Raw genomic sequence first — 21284 nt, forward strand, 5'->3', positions numbered from 1 at the left:
TTCATTTCAAATGACACCTACCTTTACGTTTTATTGCATTATGATTTATTGTCGAAACTGTACAATCAGCCTTCGCCTGTGTACTACGGTAACCTTTTCACTGCGTTTTCCAAATGCGACTGCCTCACAAAATGCCAATTTAACAGACCAACGGGAACATTTAGTTGCCATGGTACATAATTATCATGTGCATAAATCGACGGGGGACAGGGGGAACCCCCCCCCCCCCCATTTTAAAGCGGGGGACATTGTTTGGTTCCCCCCCCCCCAGTTTTTCTTCCCCGAATAAAAATTAATTGTAGCCTACAACAATGATTCTATTGCTCAGAATACATGTAGCTGATTCAATTACTCCAAACTCAAAACTTTAAAAGATGATCTTTTGCTAAAATTGGTTTTAGTGGTCAGAAATTGCCTCAGATCACACCACAGAAATTGCTTTTCTATAACTGCATGTCTCCTTAACTATATCCCCATTTACATTTAACTCCCCAAATTTTCATCCCCAACACTACGCCCTACCCGATCTATGATCGGGTAAATCAGCTTGTACATACCGGTACATACTCCTTACATCATGAGGTCTGAACCTTTATTTGAACAAGCTGCAATACATGTATATTCACTGCAAGTTTACATTGGGTGGATACAATTTTTTTTCTTCTTATTCCTGATTGAGTGGCAAAGTGTGCAAACATGTACATGTACATGTACACGTACAATGTATCTATACATTTTTGTACGTGTACAACCCTGTTGCTAAAAAAGAGATATTTTACACATCTGTACTACAATATGGGGTTTGTGATTTTCCTAAAGAGTAAAATAGTTTGTTTACATGTACATTCCTGTAGTGTATACAAATTAAAAAGGAAAATGCATTAGAGATGTGAACTACAACAAGTGATGAAAATAGTCTGACACAACACATACAATGTCTATTTGCATTCAGTATTTTCAAATCCCCGGGTAAAGTCAGTGTAAATGCATGAGAGTCCGTTGATCTACTATGAACGGTTGATTACACATCCTGAATGACTACTTTCCAACAACTGTGTATAGTTGTCCTGGTAACCGCTATGGCCTACAATAGCAATAGGGGTCAATGAAATGACGCGACCCCCTGCTGTTCCAGAGTGACTGGACAGAGTACACACACCATTAAAGTAATACATTCTGAGAATGGTTCGTTTGATTTATTTACACGGATGAAGGTTCTTTTTGCTTTAAGGTTTGTCAGGGAATGAGTGTACTTTGGAGATGTTGTACATGAAGGTAACAACAAATAAAAGTGAAAACAAAGAAAGGACAGTGAACAAGTAAAATAGGATTCCTTTACAAAGGTCATCAATGAGGACAAACAATCAAACAAATTACAGAAAGTTTCCTTTTGTTCTAAGAGAACAAGTCTTTATTCTTTGTTGCTCATGAATGTAATAAAAATTCACATCTTACTCTTACTAATTTGGATTTGTGACTTTCAGGTCAATCCAGTCTTTATTATTCATTATTAAAAATTCAAATGTATTACACTTAGTCGGGGCACAAAAATGAACCAACTGCAGACGTGCATTTCCACGCATCTCTTGTTCAATATGCAAAATGCTTATAAGTCAGGGTTTATCAATTTCACTTTATGGAAAAAAAAACTACAAACAATATCTTTTGCCATTCCCAAGCTTGCTTAAATCCAAAATTACTGGGCACTCTACACAGGATGCTTGCCAGACTGGCAAGTAATGAGCACTTGTATACACGCTACATGTGCATTAGGTTGTACAAACTGTGGATGTAATTAAGACTAAGAGTCATGTGCCTCATTACCTGATCAATAAGCCATGTAGTAGTTGAGTGGTCCAGTCACAACATTGTAACTCCACTACACGTACACTGCTACTGTGCAACTACCAAAATATAAACATGACCCTAAAACCACAATTGGAGCAACCGCATCTCAGGGACAAATTGCTCTGCTTACTATAAAGCAATGTACCATACTACAAGTACACGTGTATTGGGGGGAAAAGGATAATGTTGATACGTGTACTTCCAACTAAAGCTAAAGTGTATGTCAATTATTTTTATTAGGCTGATTAAATAACTTTAGCATTTTCTCGTCCCCAACCGCCGTTCTTTTTTTCCCCAGCTGTTTCCTTTTTTTTCTTCATTCATACATTTGCAATGTATAGGCCTACTGGTATTGTGTGCACACGTATTGTCAATATTGTCTCTTTATTTGTTTCCAACAAAATTATAAATGGGAAGTAGAAAGGGTACATTGTAAATTTGGACACAATTTTGTATCAGCAAAAAAATATCGGTCGTCAAGAAAATTGAAGAATACATTCTACATTGTACATTCGCTATCTTGGAAAATTGCCATCTTGGGGGAAAAAAATGGAACCAAAAAAAAAGCGCCCGCCTCCTTCATTTTTTCAAAAAGGCCGGAAGAGAAACTACTTTTAGTACTCGGCCTTTATAATATAGTACAGCTGCAGTTTAGCATGCATAGAAACAGCCACTAGTACCGGGGTACGGCAAAATACAAGCACAAGTGGGGCTTGATACCGGTAATTGCATACAGTCCATCTGTCCCAGTTTAAGATGCCCCTACCGGTATGATAGTCTTACAACACCGATCAATGTAATTTAAAGATCTTTTTATCAGCAATACCAAGCCTGAATGCATCACCATCACAGCAGTCACCGTTTGGCAGGGGGTGGGGTGGGGGTTCTGATGGGGAATCTTGTGGGGTCAATCAATAATCTGGTTTACTGAGGACCTGCATGATGACCCACAGCAAATCAATAATCTCAAGTCATACCATATTGATCTTTGTACAAATAGATGGAAACAAGGCGTAACACTAGTAGGATGATGCAGTATGGCTAGAGGTTTTTTGGGGTGGCATGATATAACTTTTATTTTCCAAGTACATGTATTGTACTACAAATGTCAACAACTCAACTGTACACGATGTCTGTTCATGTTCAATTTTAAGAGTTCAAGCCTAACAAAATGGAGGTCATCTCATTATTATCACAGCAACTTGCATAATAAGACATTGGACAGGTACAAGTAAGGAGGAGGACAAATAATCATCAAACTTCAAGGTGAAGAACTGAATTTCCTTGCCACTTGGCTATCAGTTATCATTTGTGGAACACACGTTACCATTATATTTTTACCACGTAGGCGTACTTGTCCATGTAAGCTTGTATCCGCACAATAAATATGAGGGAACACGTACTGTGGGGTGCTGTATCCTTTATTCTTCTGTGATGACATGTTTGTTTTAGTTAGACGTGTGTTTACGATTCCATAGTTCCCTGGGTTGAGAGTCTCCTCATTTCTTGCTGCTCTAGAAAGTATTGCACGTACAAAATGTATCATGTATCTACTGTAGTACTTCATGTAGTGATGTACATTGTAATTTATAGCCCTGCAAAGGTTTTGAATCCCAAATAATACGTTCAGTATGCACTGGTCTGCTACATGCGCGGCAGAAACAATTCAAACTGAAATACCCTGGAGGGTTTATACACATTCTTCTTTTTTTACTTTTTCTTTTTTCCAGTCTCAAAACTTGGTCAGCCTGATATCAGGCAAATTGTCTCCTACATAAATGCCATTGCACAAATCATCACTTGTCACCGTGTACCGATACATGTACAATGTACCTTTTCATCTGGGGAATTAATACAATTTTACATTGAACAGCTAATTGACCACCAACTGTGCTTCCTATTTTAAAGACATGATGGGCCTTCAATGGTCAAACTGCCGACAATTAATTGCATCAGCTGCGGTATAATGCAAGTTTTATTGGAATGTGCATACATATGCCTCGCTATTTGCCAGAAGCAGAAATGGAGACAGTAGGCCTGAATAAGTCCAACTGTGAGACACAAGATCTGAAATAGCTGTCATTTTTTGTCAAATTAGGCCCTCTGGTCTTTTCACATTTTTTCCAAATTTGGGCCTCGGGCCACGGATGGGACTGCCTTTATCTGCGATACCTGAGGACATAGACTCATTACAAACTGTCTCCTGCACTTTCTCTCTCCCACTCACTGAAGGCAGAATGGGAAAAGTAGTGTATTGGGACATGTGTAATTTGAAACTTTCTAATAATCAGAAGGAAACCACTCAAGGGAGACTAGTCAATAGGGGACTCCACTGCACCACCAAATATGGCCAGTGTTGCTGGAGCTTTTGTGAAGATGTCTTGCGGTTGACACATCAGTTGAACTTGAGAGGAACGGACAAGATGGAAAAGCAATTGATTTTCCTTGCTACGGTAGTTGGGACAAGGGACGTCCCTGGGAGATAATTACTAGTATCTGCTCTTCCTCATACAGATGTTAAAAGATACACGTACTATTACTAACTGACCATGCTATTTTTCAAAATACACCTTGTTTTTGAATAGCTATTTTTCCAGCAATTCAAACATTGAAGGGTTTTCACTCACATTTAAAATGATTGGTGTGTGGAAGAAAACCAGCCCACTTTTGGTTAAATGGAATAATTAGTTGACAACTTTGTAGCCCGATAATAATTCAGTTTGCAGAGGTTAGACTGGTTCCCACCCCCTCCCCATTTTACAATCATTGATGTATGGACACAAACCAGTCTACTCGCACTGGGGCGCATCAATTCGGTGCAAAAGTACATCAAAATATGTGTATAAGACTGTTTTCTCTGGGGCCAGTCTAGTATCTTCTTTGCAGAGTTTGCGCCTATCTCACTGAATGACTCACTGACTGATTGACTGATTGACTGACTGTAACTTTTGAGCCAGGCAGAGCTATCAGAAGTATCAGTATCACATACATGAAGGAATACCCCGTAATGTCAATGAATGGGCTACATCCAGCCCATTGTGTAAATAAGATGCATACAAGACTTCCGATGAAAAGCATTTATCATGTTTATGAATCAACTGTTTGTGGACCCAATTCATGTCGCTGCTTAAGCCTCCGTAGCTACTTCACAGGATCTGTAAGCAGTAAGCACAGCAAAAGCACGCTTAAACCGGGAGGGAAAAAAGTTGCTTAAAAATCAGTGACATAACAATAGAAATCTCCATTCGGCAACTGTTAGCACATGCCATGAAATACCGGTAGTGCTTAAACAGCAGCAGGATTTTCTGCTACAGTAGACACAACTTTTCCGCTAACTGTTAAGCAGTGTTATGAAATTGGGCCCTGGTGTTACCTTATCTGGTTTTTAGAAGGTTGCAATGCACAAAAGAGAAAAATGCAGGGATTTTTCCCCTTAAAATGAAACCCTCAAAAGGTCAAAATCTGTCAGGAGGAAAAAAAATCAAATTTGTTGAAGAGCATTAATGTCAACTGGCATGTATCTTTAAAAGACTAGGAAGAGGGGTTTATCCATCTTTTGTTTGTAGTTTAGTTGCTTTGATGGGAATCTCAGGACTATAAAATGTCAGCAATGTCACCCTAGGGATAACTCCTAGCTCCTCCCCCCCCCCCCCCTGCAGCATCTTTCCTCATCTGGTTTTCATCTCTGAACACAGAAATTATTAAAGGTCACCATAAATCAGTTCCACTGCACAGACGCGACAGTGACAGTCAGTATCAGTTTCGTTTTGCTTCAGTTTTTTTTTTTTATTTAACTAATTTCTTGCTTTTTTTCCTGTTTCAAATATCCCTGAATCAATTGAGAACAACTTGTTTTCCAATAAGCAGCTCCTAAATACTTCCATTCATCTTTAAAAACAACAAAACGAAGCTAATTACACAACCTTTTCGAAATACAAGCACAACTGTATGATCATCTCCATTGTGTACACTGTGTGGGCTAAAGATATTTTATTACACAATAAACAGGTGCGTGTATTTTAAAATGTAGGCCTACTAATTGTATTATGAAATGACCATAACCTCAATTCATTGGACTTTGATTCCTGCCCTACCGTACATTTTCATACTTTTTTTCCATTTTGGAAATATTTGAGCAAATAATGAGTACCGGTAACTTTTAACAACAGCCACTACAAAACCACAAGAAACTGTCTGTTTTATTCCACGTTAATCTGTGTTTTATAGCTCCATGATCAAAGGGTCAGCTGTACTTTTCCAAATGGGATCTTTTATTCCTCCATTTCCTTGACATCAGTCAATAAACAAAGTGCAGAAGCTCAGTTTCAAGGTCATTGCTGATGGAACTAAGCTTTTCATGGCGATACGTTTATTAATGACAGTTGCTATTTTTGCTTACATAATTAAAAAGATAAAAAGTGCCTACAATATTTAGTGAGTCATTCATCATGTAAGACGTGTATCCTGGATCTACAATACCTGTAGTACATCATTTACAATGTATCACATACCCAGTACATGCATGTACCGCTATAAAAAATAATCTTCCTTTGGTAAATCCAATAGTTGAATTACAGTTCATGAACCCGTGATGGTGTACGGTAATCTTACAGAAATTACGGGGAAGAAGGCGGCACATCAGACATACAATTGCTACCGGTCATGCTTTTACAACTTTAGCAATTATAGTGAACCATCTGTTAGTACCACTAAGAGCGAGTCCTACACGAATATGTGAACATGAATATAATATGTACCTTACATGTACCGGTATGATGTACATGTAACTTAGCCATATATAGCTAGGACCCACCATACTTCAGATTATTTTTTCTTTCAGATACTCAACCCTGTGCATATGAACAACTGATTTATGGCCTTTCGTGACCACTCATGAAACAAGTTCCATGGAAGGGAAACAATGCGTGTGCTCACTGGTTCAAGCGCTTATAGCATGACGTACCGGTACGCACTTTTAATTTTATTTGGAATTAAATTGATTTATTATTATTTTATGTACACAAACCTGTTTTTCCCAGTACACAATGCATTTTTTTTATGCATGTAATGTTCACACAGAAAGGACCACTGACACTCAGGCACGTTTAGTTTTGTAAAAAAACATGTACCGGTACCTACATTTGTTTTCGGTAATTTGAACCAAATTACCAAAATTCTAAAACAGTGAAATATTATTGTACAATGTGCATGTTATTGGAAGTTCAAGTCCAACATACTGAACACAGTTATGACGCCATATCACCATTAGATCTTTGCAAGATAATTAGTGTACTTGTGTTGGTTAATGGAAACACAACAGCTGCATCGTCGCGTAATAGTGTGCTCTGTGCACACTGGAATTGTACAGAAGTATGCGGAGCTGAGTGTCACACTCACAACAGTGTGATGTGCAGTGTGTACAGTGGAGGCTCTGTAACCATAGCAACATAAACACCTGTCACCTTCAAAAACAATTATTTAATGCCCCCATGTCAGAGAGGGACGATAAACACTAACCGAAAGCACCTCCATCTAATGCTGAAAATGGTACTAACTGTTAAATTTCAACCAACCTTTTTCTTTCAAAAATTAACAAAAGCTGAACAGTATCACAATCTTGTACAAGCCTTGTTAAATAAAACAGATTCTTGTAACAAATGAAAAACACAAAACAGCATGTTTACTTTTGAACCCCTTTCTTCAAATCAACAGGCTCAGATCACCTGTAAACTACGAGGACCTTGAATTGAAATAAAGGATTCCTTTCAAAATTCCAAATCTGTTCAAGCTTCTTCAAGTGATCTTCTTTTCAAAACACTTCTTCCAGTTTGCTTCAATTGGATTCTTAGCCTAAAGGATTTACAGCTATTGTGAGTGGATTAGAATTGGGGTTTTGTAATTTGTGCAGTGCAAAGTGTTCACAGGCGCTATGTGTGTTCAATGGAATAATTTTATGTGCCCTGTACATGTACCGTACATCCCTTCCTTTTATGTACCATGTGCATGTATCACATTATTTTGATAGTTCAAGCAAGCACTTTCACAAAAGAGTGCTTGAATTAAATATTTGGCTTTCAAGTGTAAATTTGTGCAGCGCAAAGTGTACATACATGTACGTGTACATGTACATATGTACATTATACATTGTCATTCAAATTCACTTTTCTAGGGCATATACATTTATTTAGTCTATCTCTATACAATGTATTTAAGGATGGTATGAGCTGTACATATCATCCTTTACTGCACATTTTTATACTTCACACAAGATTTCTCGCTATGGCAATTGCTGCTTCTAGTATTAAACCTCAGTTGTTTATTGCAGGGCTCCTGTATTAGTCACCATTTTCCAATGGGTCCAACCCAGAGCAAAACATGGCATTCAAAATGTTATTGTGTGGACAATTTCTACACTGAATGACTCTGGATGATCATGTTGGTTGCATTGAGTGGATACGTGTCTGTGAACCAACAGAACCGTATGTCAGTTCCACCTCACTGCTTCACCCCTACAGCCCTATCCCAGCAGATGTAGAGTTTGTACACAGCATGGTGCTATTTAATAGAGCTCTTCCTGTGATATTTCATCTTCAATAATTGTGTTCAGCTGAGGGGGAGGCATCTGTAGCTCCAAACAAAGGAATAAGCAGTGGGTAGTAGGCTATTTCTCTACTAATTATGGATGACTAGTTTTAAAATGTATGAAACCTCAGCCATGGCCAAAACGTCAGTGTATGTTGTGTGGGTAGTTTCAGTCGATCAAGTTTGAGGTATTCACGAACCCATACAGTGCTCAATTTACATTCCTTCATTCGAATTTCTTCAGACAAAGAGCTCATTTTGTAATACAAATTACAAATAGAATACAAAATTATTATTCTGTAATATTTTATTATACATTTTGGGATATGAACATGCACTAGCTGTCCTCCATGCTACATGACAAATATTTGTTTCTCCACTCCCAATTCTCTTGACAAAGACATCTACATGTATTCCTAATCCAATTTGGAATTTGTATCTAAGCTTTTTTCATCGACCGTTATTCATTTCACTTCTTGTGTACATTACGTCCAAAATTAAATGTAGTTTTGTGCCCGTGCATGGTTTTATATGTATTTTATATGTAAAAACCATACACAGGCACAAACTACATTTTAGACGTATACGTAATGTACACAAGAACTGAAATGAATAACAGTCACTCATAGAAGTTTCTTTGCATTAAAAATGTGCCAATATTACATGGCTTATCCTGTACATGAAAATTTGAATTCTAAACTTTGGAAATAAAATTCATTGCAAGAATGCACTCAGAAAATCAACATCACAAGGGGCAGGGAGCCAGATGTTTCAAATCCATTATTACAATTTTGCAAAGGAAAATCCTAAGGGTCATCTTTATGGGTGCCATAACGACTGTCAACAAAGCTGTATACAAGGCCAGTGGTATCAGCAAACATGGAAGTCGTATGCAGTCAAAAAGGTTCGGTCTATATTGCTGGATTTTGACCTGTGTAATTGACATAGTGTAGTGGGTGTAATTTCAACGGAAACTGTGTCGATAACAAGATTTGAACAAGCTGACTGCTCATAGTCATAGTAAAAACAAAATACGACTGATTACAGTTGACTGTTTGGGGAATTCCATCATTTTGAAAAATGCTAGTTTGCACAATTCCTGGATAAATTACAGCATGTAATTTAACTTTGTGTACATGTAAAATGTATGTTGATCAAGCGTGCAAGGTTTGGACTGAAGGAAATTATACGTATTTTATGCCAATAGGGCCTGTGCTCGTAAATGGTAAACAAAATGTAAAATCCTCAATGAATACTTTATTGTTGCAAAGTTCAACTAAGGAAATTCAAACTGAAAGGGAAAATGGTGCCACCAAATAGACAGACCCATCTCTCTTACTTTGGTATTCACATCTTGTTTAGAAAATAATAAGCATTCATTTTGGAAAAAAAATATAATACAAACGATTGCCACACTGCAAGTTTTTTTGCACGCCTTGGTTAATTTAGGTCGCTGACTCAATCTGAGCATAGCTGAGGGAACACTGATCTGAGCAAGTGTCACAGCAATCTCGTTACTCTGCAGCTTGATCACAAGTACTAACAGCAAACCAATTAATAACCTTTAAACTACAGATAGCTGCTAATCCAGTTACCAGATTAAACAGATTGAGTGATAAGCCAGTTTATAGTTAACACGATTTGTTGGCAGTTGTAATTGGATGTGTGTATCCTGTCCAAACTAAGAGGACGACTCCCTGACTTAGACTTGTATAAGTGATTTCGACATTAATTTAATTGCATATGGACCAACTTTGCGCTAGTACATACTGTACATGTTGTACTTTTTTGCGTATACATGTAACAGCCGTGAAATTGGGCTCTACTTTAATCCTATAACTCTGGACATTTTTGCATGGACCCTTCCTGGTTCCTCCAAAATAAACAAAGAAAAAGCAACAAACTACACATAAGGCCCAAAAAAAAAAGTCTCCGGTTTCGGGTATGGAGCTTGCCCAAATAGTGGTGCGGCGGCGCGGCTTTTTTTTTTTTTTACCTGATTTTTTTTTTGCTTCAAATGTCGGCTGATGACTGCAAATGGTGCCCGACTAAACTTAGTGCAAATTATATGGGAGTCCAGAGAGGCCACATAAAGCTTATTCTCGACCATAACCCAATCTAAAAACACGTTAAAATTGTGCAGCAGCAGGATTCCAGTCAAACCAGTGAGTTTGGCGGTTTTGAGACATCATCTTTCATTGAAAAAACAACTTTTTCATTTTGCCGACGCACATGGCTACGGCGACGCGCGCGCATACCAGAAAATGGAGACTTTTTTTTTTGGCCTAACAGCACATTTTGTATAATTTCCAACTTTCAAAGGAAGTTACGCTGCTGAGGTTACTACATTTACCTTCTTCAATCCTGCAAAAACGCTCTCAACCTCCAGATTGGATTATGAAGGATCGCACAGGGTATGGAGTGTTAAATGGTCAAGATTATGATAAGACTCACCAGTTCCTGTGGGGCATAGTTGTCCGACTGTCTATCCACTGAGTTGTAGCAATGATCAAAGGAGTAACTCTTGACTCGCTCGCGGTGCCTGTCACCTTCGGAGCTGTTAATCTATAAACAGGAATCAATCACAAATACATGTTTAATTTATAAACATAATAAATACATTCAATATGTATCACAGGTGCTTCCATGTATAGAACATTTAGCAAGATCCAAGCACTTTACAAATAAATCAAAAATACACTAGCAATCATAGAAACACAGAAAATATATTAAAGAACAAAACCTCAGGATTTGAAGGGAAAAATTAAATCAGTTAAGATGAAGAAAAAACACAAACATTCTGCCAAATGCACGCTAGCTATAATACTGAGAAACTTACATTTTTTTTCTGTACATTGCATTCAATACATTGTTTAGGCACATAGTGTACAGCCAATGGCATTTGACCTTGAGCAGCATTGTAAAAATAATTATTTTCTACTAAAACAGTGCATTTAAGAAATCATATTTTTTTTCAAAAAAACCTGTTTATCTGAGTTGCTGACTGACAATTTAATTTTTTTTGGATTGCAGAATACATATTACTGATTAGCTTTTTATTAAAAATTTAAGCAAAGAAAAAATGTGTGCAGAAATTGAACATGTTCCAAAAATCTTGATTGCAACAATGTTTCAAATTGACAGAATTCAGTACACAGCCATTTTGTTTTGTATTGTTTTGTACAATGTATATTTCATGCAGTATCAATTGTTTGTAGTGTTTACGCATTTCCTGTTTGCGCCCACTCTAAAATCACCTGCCCAAGCAGCCAGTGAAGCAAAGCCGACCCAGCCTTGGTCACAAAGTACAATTGTATCCAACTTGCAACATTTATCAGCTTTGTTGGCAGTGTGTGTGTGTATACTGTACTGACTGAGCAGCAGGATGCTTTGTGGGGATTAAGTCATGCTTAGTGCAGACACACAACTTCTGGGGGGAAATTTGTTTCCATTTTTAGGCACCGTATTTGCATCAACAGTCATGTTCATGGTGATAGCGCAAGCATGCATAACATAAGCTTCACAAACTAACTGTGACGACTTGACGCTCTGAAAATATGCATTGTTAAAAAATGTACAGTTTGCTCAAATAATGGCAAATATAGGTCTATGTTATTTAGGGCACATGAACATGTCATGTGCAATAATCAATGTGAAAAACTGGGAATTAGGGGCCTATTCCTAAATTGTTTAATACCAATATGCACCACAGGACTTTAGACGTTGTAACACAATTGTGCCAGTTACCTTGTACAACACAGGTCATAGTGCAACACAGTTCACAGTTCACTTTTTAAAACTATATTTATGAAAATACAATTTATGAGCATTTTTTTCCTCCATTTTTGACAGATCCCATCAACAGAAGTCTTAAGGGCATGACATATTGACTGTTCCTATCAACTTCCTCTGTGCAATTGGTAAACAGCCTACCAGTACTACCGGTAGTAGTAACTTCCATTCATTTTGCTGGATTGGGTCACATTTATTATTTGATTAGGCCTACAACTTACAAGTCCAGGTCTGACTTTATCATCTAGTCATAAACATTTTACTTGATTGGCAATAAATTTCATGAGCACAATTTGTTCTAACTGGTATGGGACTGTATCACTCCATATTGACATGTCACTTGCAAGTAGCTCAGTTAATTTGCTGTGTACTAATCAGAAGAAAAAAAATGTGAGCCCAACAATTTCTACATCACTGGTCCACCACACACGTATATTTTACCTTCAAGTTTGTGATACTCAGTACATCCTCGTTCACATCAATGATATTGATAGCTCCTGCATCCAATTCCCTGCACACACAAAAAGTTACTTTTGACATTAGGTCGAGTAAAAAAAAATAGTTTCTTGTCCAGGCTAATTTGAAAAATGAAGGAGGCAGGTTGTTTTTTCACTGTTGTATTTCCAAGATGGTGGATTTTCCAACGTGGCAGATGAATTCTTCCACTTTCTTGACTCTTTTGTCGATACAAAATTGTGTCCAAAGCAGCCGTTTCTACATCGCTACAATTTTGTTGGAAGCAAACTAAAAGACCGCCCTATATTTATTAGCAAAATATATTACAAATGTATAGATTTTTTTTTTTAAATGAGGCGGCAAAAAAAAGGGAAGTGGGCAAGGACGAGAAGCTAGTTAATTTTTTACTTGGTCTTTCTAAACCCGTTTCTGATTTCGATGGCTTTTGTGATTTAACAAAGCTCAGTTTTTCCTTGAATCTCCGTCACTTCCATGGAAATTGCTCTCTTCATGAAATCAAAGTGATTTCCATCACTTGGTACTTAAAATTCCAAAATCAATTTTATTGAAGCAGTTTTTAGAAATTACCTCCTATTTGCAAATTTCAAATGATATTTAAGAAGTCTCACATCCTTACAAATTTACACAGCCATTTTTTGCAATTCAACTGCTTAGTCAGAACATAACAGTTTTTGAACTTAACAGTTTTTTAACACAACCCCCATCGGCCATTTAAACAATTAGGCCTAATCATTTAATGTCATGAATCTGGAGCCATTGCCATTGGCCATATATTTTTTTTCTATCACAACTGGAAACCCTTTTCAGTCCAGAATTCACGTTTTTATTATCAAAATATTTTTAATGACTGCCATCTATAACAATGAAACAAACAGCGCCAGGTTAACTGCAATTACTCTGTGTGGTTGTTTAGGACGCTGTGTCATCTCCAGGGCCCTGAAGCGTGAACAGCGTTCTGGACAGCGGGGCTTTGTGAGCAAACGCACGGCCAAGCTTTATGACACGACACGTTATGGCTCAACACAACGGACAACGCATTATTCCGTCTAATAACGTCTATTTTGCTAAAACAAACCCCACTTACTTTTTGCTGGGTGGACGCACACGAACTGCTACCTTTACGTTCGCCATTCTGAGGTTGGAGGGGATGTCTTCATTGACATTTTGGTGGTGAAATCATCAATAATCCAAGACCTTCACTTTCAGCCACAAACACCATTCAACGATGTATAAATAAGTGGCCGCGTAGCGCATAGCGTGCGTAGTAGTAATTCGTTTATAGCGCGGCATCACGTGGTCCCGTCACGTCTAGTCTGTGCACAAAAGATTTTTGCTTCATTATTTTCAAATCTCTGAGTCGAATCAACGTAGGCCCTACGTAAATATGATTCTGTTACATTCTTAATTAAATTCTAAAATGTTCTTCAAGTTCCAACAAGTAACTGTATAAATAATTCCGAATTTGCTTATACCTGCTTATGATGATCGTCTTTTTGAGAGGGGGATATCCCAATTCGTAATTTCATTTCCAGTTCCACAGAAAAAAAATATTCTTTGCAAGTTTGTGTCTCCCTAGGCCTTTGTGTGAAATGTATCATCCCTGCGTGATCATTTGATATTTGATATTTGCAAGAACAAGTTTGAAAGCACTTCAGTAGAAAGTTCTATTCTTCCTAAATTGCCTGTTACAATATAATTTTAAGTCGCCAACATTAACACCGGCTAGCCTAGTACCAAAAACAGTTAAAAACGCGTGAAATTAAATGGAGGGCGCCCTTAATAATATCGCGCGCACGAACAGTAATCTGTTGGGCAAACGTTGGCGGGAGGCTTAACCTCATTAAGTTGATGATAGGAGTGGTATTTCCCCCGTTTTCTTTATTTTTATTTATAAAAAGAATCCGAGAAAGGAAGGGGGTTGAGTACACTATAAATTATAGTATCAATTTAATAAACAGTCATCTAGGATTCTCTTGCCCAACTTGTCCCCTACCCAGAGCCGCAGGTGCCAGGATAGATAGCTGCCGTGTAATACATTAATTCCCATATTTTTTTCTGTTTTTAACTGAACATTAACTGAAGCAAATCCTGGATAATTATGAGGACATAATGAAAGATCTGAAATGGTTACCATGATACCCTAAAGTTGCGCGTATTGTATACCTTTTCTCCAGATATCATCAAGTAGTCTTGCCAAACCTCAGTGTTGATGAGCTTCAAATTTACAAAGTTACTTACTGGCACAGTTAAAACCTATTAAAAATATCTGAAAAATAATGTGACCAATGATAACATCATGATCGTCAGCTCAAAAAAGGGGGGGAAGGGGGTGTCCTTAAATTGGGCTAAAAATCTGGCGAATTATATAGGTTTCTTGGCGAAATATCATTGATAATGTTATTTTTCACGTGATTTTCCATTTAGTTAGGGTATATTATTAGAGTAACTATGCCAATTAGTTAGTTTGTACATTTTTAAGCTCATCAGTACAGTGGTTTCGCAAGACTACTTGATGATAACTGGGGGAAAGATAAATGCGCGCAACTTTAGGGTATTATAATAGTAGCCGCAACTAAGCGAAATTGGGTTTTTCTTTAACTTGTGGTCATGCAATGTACCAAATGTAATTTGGTATTGAAAATACGACCTTTGGTTGAATTTAACAGAAATTCTAACCCAAACCATTGGTTATAGAACAAATATATACCAAAATATGGGAATAAATATGTATTTACGATACATATTAGGCACCCTTCCCAAAAGAATTTCAGTTTTTGTTCTTGTCTTTTTTTCAGCACATGGACAACTTACAAGAAAGTCCACACGTGGCAAGCAGGACATTCACGTGAAATGACATTGTTCATGTCCTGTGCGTAGTCGCGAAAATGCCCCCCCCCCCCCACGGCCCCCAACCAATCAAAACATTATTGGGATAATAAATACTCGTGTTTCGTCAGCCAATTTTCTTAAATATACTTGATTCTTTTACGGACCCTTTATTCTGTTTAAAATTGTTCAAGAATGTTAGATATTTTGGTCAATTACACTTAGGCCTAGTACGCTGCATTGAGAAAGTTAAAAGTCCTCGGAACTTAAGTTTTGTGACATCACCATGTATGATCTATTCTTTTGTGGCAGCAGTTCATATGAAATTATATTCAGCTAAATCGCACGTTGTATGTCTTTTTCTATTACAAGATATTACCACTGAGACTTGGTTTTAAGAACTAAAACATTTTCGACACACAATAAACAACTTTAAATTTAACTGCACCATTGGCATGCAGTGACGTCTTTGGTAAAATAATTTGAATAATAAACGGCAATAAGGAGGTTGCAGGTTCAAACCCAGCTCCAGTCAATATCTTTGATCAACTCTAACATTAAAATAAAGCGAGATTGTTTTGACCTATATTTTGTGGGGTGAGTACAACATCTTGTTGGTTTACGTATATTTATTCGCGCTGTTATTCTCGAGGTAGTATTAATTCAAATCTCGCGGGGGAAATGTGGGGTTTCGAAACCTTCGCCTCGATCGTCTTCGCCTTCGGCTATATATCCGACTTTTGGCATCCTTGGGAAGCAATCAAGCAAACGTCTAATCTCTGGCCTCATAAGGCTGAAGCAGTACATGTACCAAAATTTAGCAGCAATTCCCGAAGTTGGGGTCTAAAAACTTTTGAAACCAAAGTCGAGGACGAAGCCAGGATTTCGAAAAGGCCCAGCCTATATGTTTCACTGTCGGAACAGTCGGATGCCCAAATAATTAGATGGGACCTCCAATACAGACTTGAATCTATTTGAGTTTAAAAGAGGGGTTGCATTATTCTTGACGAGAGTTCAGAATCTCGTCCAAAACTTTCATGATTTCTCCCTATAGACTATATTATGCTAATGGCGGTAAACTTGGCCGCAAAGCCTTTCCCGTTCACGCTGGCGTCACTGATCAGTCGCACGACCATCGTATCGGCCATGGACACGAACGTACCCTGCGGTGGCACCGAACCGCAAACCCTGGGAAGAAGATTGCCAAAAAACAAAACATTTGTCATACAATGCTGAAAAACAAAGGAAACATATTCGTCATTAATGTAACCAATTTGATGAACCGATTAAGGAACATGGATGGGCTTGTACGTTTGCTATATTATAATCAAGTGAAGCAGGTCATTATCTTTCTGAGGTTTTAAACCGGGTTTTTAGTATAGGTTTTAAAGTTGCAAGTTACATGACAGTCACATGACTAATGTGATTGAGTCTTACTTCAAGGCGCCGAAGATTCCTTGTCCTGGTACTATCTCCATTCGATCCCAGTTACAGGTCGAATGAGATTCGATGTCCAAATCTTGAATCGTCAGTTCAACGCGTTTGCCTTCAGAAACCTAAACGGTTGAGGAATGCATTAAAAAAAAAAGTAAATCATAAAATATCACAAAAGCCCAAGAATCCACGGAATATGATTCTCACACACTAGCACACGTCTGGTCTGTACTTGATGCAAATGCAAAAGGAATTTGACTTCACAAATATTTCCGCAAAAGTCGTCGCGTTTGTCTTCAACTTTTGCGAATTCGCGGCGGGAATAGGCCTACTACACAGAAAACACAAAGTGAGTAATTAGACTCATTATCGTAAAAAGTGAGTCATTTTTGTCCGTATAGTGACACACTTTGGCTCCAAGTGTCTCACTACACGGACAAAATGACTCAATTATTACAATATTGAGTCAAATTACTCACTTTGTGTTTTCTGTGTAGGGGGAATGGGCGCCCCCTCACCCCCATCCATGATCAGTTTCAATGTTATTACCAATATAGCCTGGCATATAATGGTTAACTTGTGGTCATTGAATCCAAATGTAATTTCTACTTCATCATTTCGGTGTCAGTAGCTGGTTAAGACAATGTACCCGGTAGACTATAATACTCCAAAGTTTAATATTGATCCTCATTACTCACTTTGATATTATAGACGCACTCCAGACCGTTATCGTAGCCGCCCTGCCCGTAGTCAGGAGACACTATACAGCCTAAATCTTGCGAGGAGTAAGTACCACCGCAGGTTCCCGTTTGCTCTGCATGAGATAGCCATGACATTTTAGTTTCAGTTACTCCAGAAACACAGTGTCGGAAAGGGAGGAGAAAAGCGGGCTTGTGTGAATTGGGTTTGGGCAAGAAAGGGCGGGTAGGCTTTCCCCATGTCATGCATTATATACAATTTTAAAAAATTACAACTGAGCATTGAGCTCTTTAAGCGTTCACTACTTTTGAGAATTCACAGTAATTTTGTTGTAAACCCAAGGGAAAGCTTCCAAGAATTCACGTTCTACTTAGCTTCATGATCGACTTCCTAATTTTGTTTTTCATTTTTTAGGTGCGGCAAAAATATAAATACATTTATAAGCTTTCTACAAATTAAAACAATCATTAAAAAAAAGTTAAAAGCACCAACACTGACCCCAACCCCACCCAAAAAAGGAAAAACAGTCGAGTTCTTGCAGTCACCTCGTATAAATCGGACGCAAGAGTTTGGCAAGTTAACACACGTACAACGGTGTGGATTTTTTCCCCCGTGGTGGTGGGTAAGGAACTATTTAAGCCCAGAACCAGAACGGCAGCTTTTCTTTTTTAAGAATAGCTGGTTATGTATCCCATTGTTTCTATGCATAGGTGGTGGAAACACTGGAGTAAATATATAGAATATGGAGAGGCCCCCTAACTCCCCCTCCCCCGAAAAAACAACAACACCTATAAAGCTATAGAAATTTGAAGTGGCAAAACAAGGAACAAAGTCTGTCTTTTATTCAGGGAAGGAAACAAAATGCTTTACAGATTCACATTATCACGAAGAAAACGTGTAGCTTTTGGTTTAATCGGACGATCCAGGTGTAGAATATGTGGCATTCCCCCCCCCCAAATAACTGGTCTGCAGAAAATAAGTTCTTACGCGTGCAATCCAGACCGGCACGTTTGGTGTCATCATGGAGGGCGCCATCGGTCTTGTCATCGATCGGGTGCCTTTTCAGTGTTTCAGAAGCGATCTTCGCATTTTCGAGGAGTTCCTCCTGGAAAGGATTCGTTTAAAGGATTCAATGATGATTAAGTTACAAGTGATGAGTTGTATTTTTCTGACGACGCAGAGGATCAACTTCAGAAACAAAATGGAGAAGGCCTTTTGAGGTGGCACAAAGATGAATGATAGGTATAGTATTAAAGAGGTGGTGTCACTTATTTTTTCTTGCAATATAGAAAGAACATAGCTGCTCTAAATTTTTATGTATGACATTGACCTTGGCATCGCAATATTAATTCGTCACCGACACCACGAGGTAACACCCGAGTCCACTTCAGTGTTACTTCTTGCATACAGCTTAATGAAAAAAAAATTGGTTTCACGAAGTAGGCCTAACACTTCAGACTTGTGCGCGCGCATGATCGGACACTGGCGCGAACGATTTTCGTTTTCACAAAGTTACACTTATTATACGGAAATACTATTTGAAAAGTAAACGTTTTAAAACGTTTGACAAGAATGTAATTAATCCATAGTCTTGTATTACAATTTTTTTTATAAAAAGCCTTCAAACTGGTGAAATAAGGATGAGTGTATACTTCGTGAAAACGAAAATGACCGAGTCAGCGCACAGTGGCCTCGTGGAAACGAAAATCACTCGGTTCTGTTATTAATATACGCGACTCGGAGCGTATAGCGCGCAATCAAGTCCACTTCGGTGTTACTTGGTGTTTCTGATTTATACGCAGATGATTTATGGGTAAACTTTGACTGTTCCTAGTAATTTTCGTTGTGAAAAAACTTGTGAACAACATCAAATTATAGTGTAAAAGAATAATAGCATATAGAAATACGTTTTGTTGACCACTGAGACTAATTTGGGTCGGGTTTGGTCACATTTTGGTATTGCCACGAAAACACCCTTGTAATAAGTCTGGTTGGACTAACTTACCTTAAACTTGTCCAAGTCAAAGTGTTCTCCGACACAAAACTGACTTACTGACAAGAGAAAGCCGATAAACGCAGCAACTTTCATTGTGAATTGTGATCGATGTCAGTGTCACCACGATGCAAAACAGTAAGTATCCAGTAAATGCATTTCAGCATCAGCTTATATACGTCCCTAATTCAAAATGATCGGACATTTTCATTAATACAGTGAGCCTTTGATTGATCGGAGCTATTAATTAATTCAAGCTCAGCATAATGTCTTCCATTCGTGTTATTAGATATTTCCATTGTTTTACCAAATCAAATTGAGCATTGTTTTCTTATGACAACTCATTGTTCTTATCACACAGGCGATTCAATTTCACGGCAAAAGCACGTTCTGCATGCATATGGCGATCACAGTATCTTGATATCGTTTCACTGGAAGCCATTTTGGAAGCGATTATGTATTCGGAGGCATGCCTTTTTTTCAAGCGGGAGATATGCTTGTATTTTAATCAAAGAACCGACATATTAATGAATGTTATCAAAACACGAGTGTGCATGTAATTCATTTAAAAAAAAATCAACGGCCATGCCATATTCTTAAACAAGAAGCAAACTGAAAAAAAAAATGCAATATATTTGCCGTTATCGCTTTGTTATACCCATTCACAAAGTAAATTTCAATGAACTTTCTTGCATGAAAATATCCTTTATTAGTACATGTCGTTACCTGACACTATAAAAATAACACGAAGGCCAGGTTCTCGTGCACACCAATATATAGTAGACTCTAATACAGAATATTAAGATACATTGAACAAAGCATAGTCGGTGTCACTTGGAAAAATTGAACTCACACTGAACGAGACAAAAAGTTCGAATCGGTGTTAAGACTAATTTTTTCCCTCTGGAAAATAAATAAAGATGATTTAATTGAATCACTCATCAGCGGCGTTAACTAAGTCCGCCCCTTGCTATACTTGTTTTTTTTGTTCAAGGATGGCAGCCTCGAGCGTACGCGAGGAAACAAATTGATGAGGGGTGTTATTTCCCCCGTTTTCTTTATTTGTATTTTATAAACAGAATGCGAGAAAGGAAGGGGGTTGAGTATACTATAAATTAACGGTCATCTTCAATTCTCTTGCCCAACTTGCCCCCTACCCAGAGCCGCAGGTGCCAGGTAGTAGAAAGCTTGTATACGTCTCCACAGGGCAATTCCTATAGATGAATACGTCTCCACAAGGTTTTCACGACATAGATATAAGGATTTTACTCAAAAACTAGGAATTTACAAGGTTGGTTGATTTGTCGCAAATGGAAGAGTTTTAGAGAAGGGATATTCCAAATTTCAGCCAAGGAAATTAATTTTGGTTAAAATAAGAGCATTTTGAAACTACACTTGCATTCTGGGAGAATTACGATGCACGAAATCGTAAACCGTCCCAGCTTGTTTGCAATGAAGCCATTTCTTCTTTTTTTTTGGGGGGGGGGGGGGGGGAAGGGGGTATGCTTTTGTACAGAATGCCTATCTGTACAGAAATTTAACGTTACTACTCGTTTCCTTGCTTGACTACGGGCGAAGAACAAAGTTAATTGCGCCTTGCCGCTGAGGGCGTTACGTATCATTAACGGCGGAG

The 21284-nt window shown here is 38.0% G+C and overlaps 2 protein-coding genes across 6 annotated transcripts in view; both read right to left on the minus strand.

The window, feature by feature from the left end:
* LOC119740222 overlaps positions 1 to 13931 on the minus strand; it is an 83641-nt gene extending 69710 nt beyond the window's left edge. For all 5 annotated transcript variants that reach the window (XR_005272658.1, XM_038215452.1, XM_038215454.1 and 2 more), the window contains exons 1-3: positions 13784 to 13931; positions 12664 to 12733; positions 10885 to 10995 (exon numbers count right to left, since the gene is read on the minus strand). Coding sequence is in view for 4 of the 5 variants with exons in the window: in XM_038215452.1 (XP_038071380.1) it covers positions 10885 to 10995; positions 12664 to 12733; positions 13784 to 13830 (228 nt within the window). In the remaining variant the exon portion in view is untranslated. The remainder of the gene's footprint in view (positions 1 to 10884; positions 10996 to 12663; positions 12734 to 13783) is intronic.
* A 2478-nt stretch (positions 13932 to 16409) lies between these two features.
* LOC119740709 (protein SpAN-like) lies at positions 16410 to 19747 on the minus strand. Its single transcript, XM_038216088.1, has 5 exons — positions 19664 to 19747; positions 18646 to 18763; positions 17658 to 17773; positions 16963 to 17081; positions 16410 to 16713 (listed from the first exon to the last, which is right to left on the minus strand). The coding sequence occupies exons 1-5, from the start codon at positions 19745 to 19747 to the stop codon at positions 16581 to 16583; spliced, it is 570 nt and encodes a 189-aa protein (XP_038072016.1). The 3' UTR covers positions 16410 to 16580.
* Between the last annotated feature and the right edge of the window lie 1537 nt (positions 19748 to 21284).

This window comes from Patiria miniata, unplaced genomic scaffold (assembly GCF_015706575.1).
Source record: "Patiria miniata isolate m_02_andy unplaced genomic scaffold, ASM1570657v1 HiC_scaffold_5, whole genome shotgun sequence".
NCBI lineage: Eukaryota > Metazoa > Echinodermata > Asteroidea > Valvatida > Asterinidae > Patiria > Patiria miniata.

What these genes read in the sequence shown, in the direction of transcription:
- LOC119740709 (XM_038216088.1), bottom strand. Translation starts at nt 19,747, where the DNA reads ATGAAAGTTGCTGCGTTTATCGGCTTTCTCTTGTCAGTAAGTCAGTTT. An exon ending in TTGACTTGGACAAGTTTAAG is followed by an intron (nt 18,764 to 19,663) that starts GTAAGTTAGTCC and finishes AATCCTTTCCAG; the next exon opens with GAGGAACTCCTCGAAAATGC. An exon ending in AGTGCGTCTATAATATCAAA is followed by an intron (nt 17,082 to 17,657) that starts GTGAGTAATGAG and finishes TCAACCGTTTAG; the next exon opens with GTTTCTGAAGGCAAACGCGT.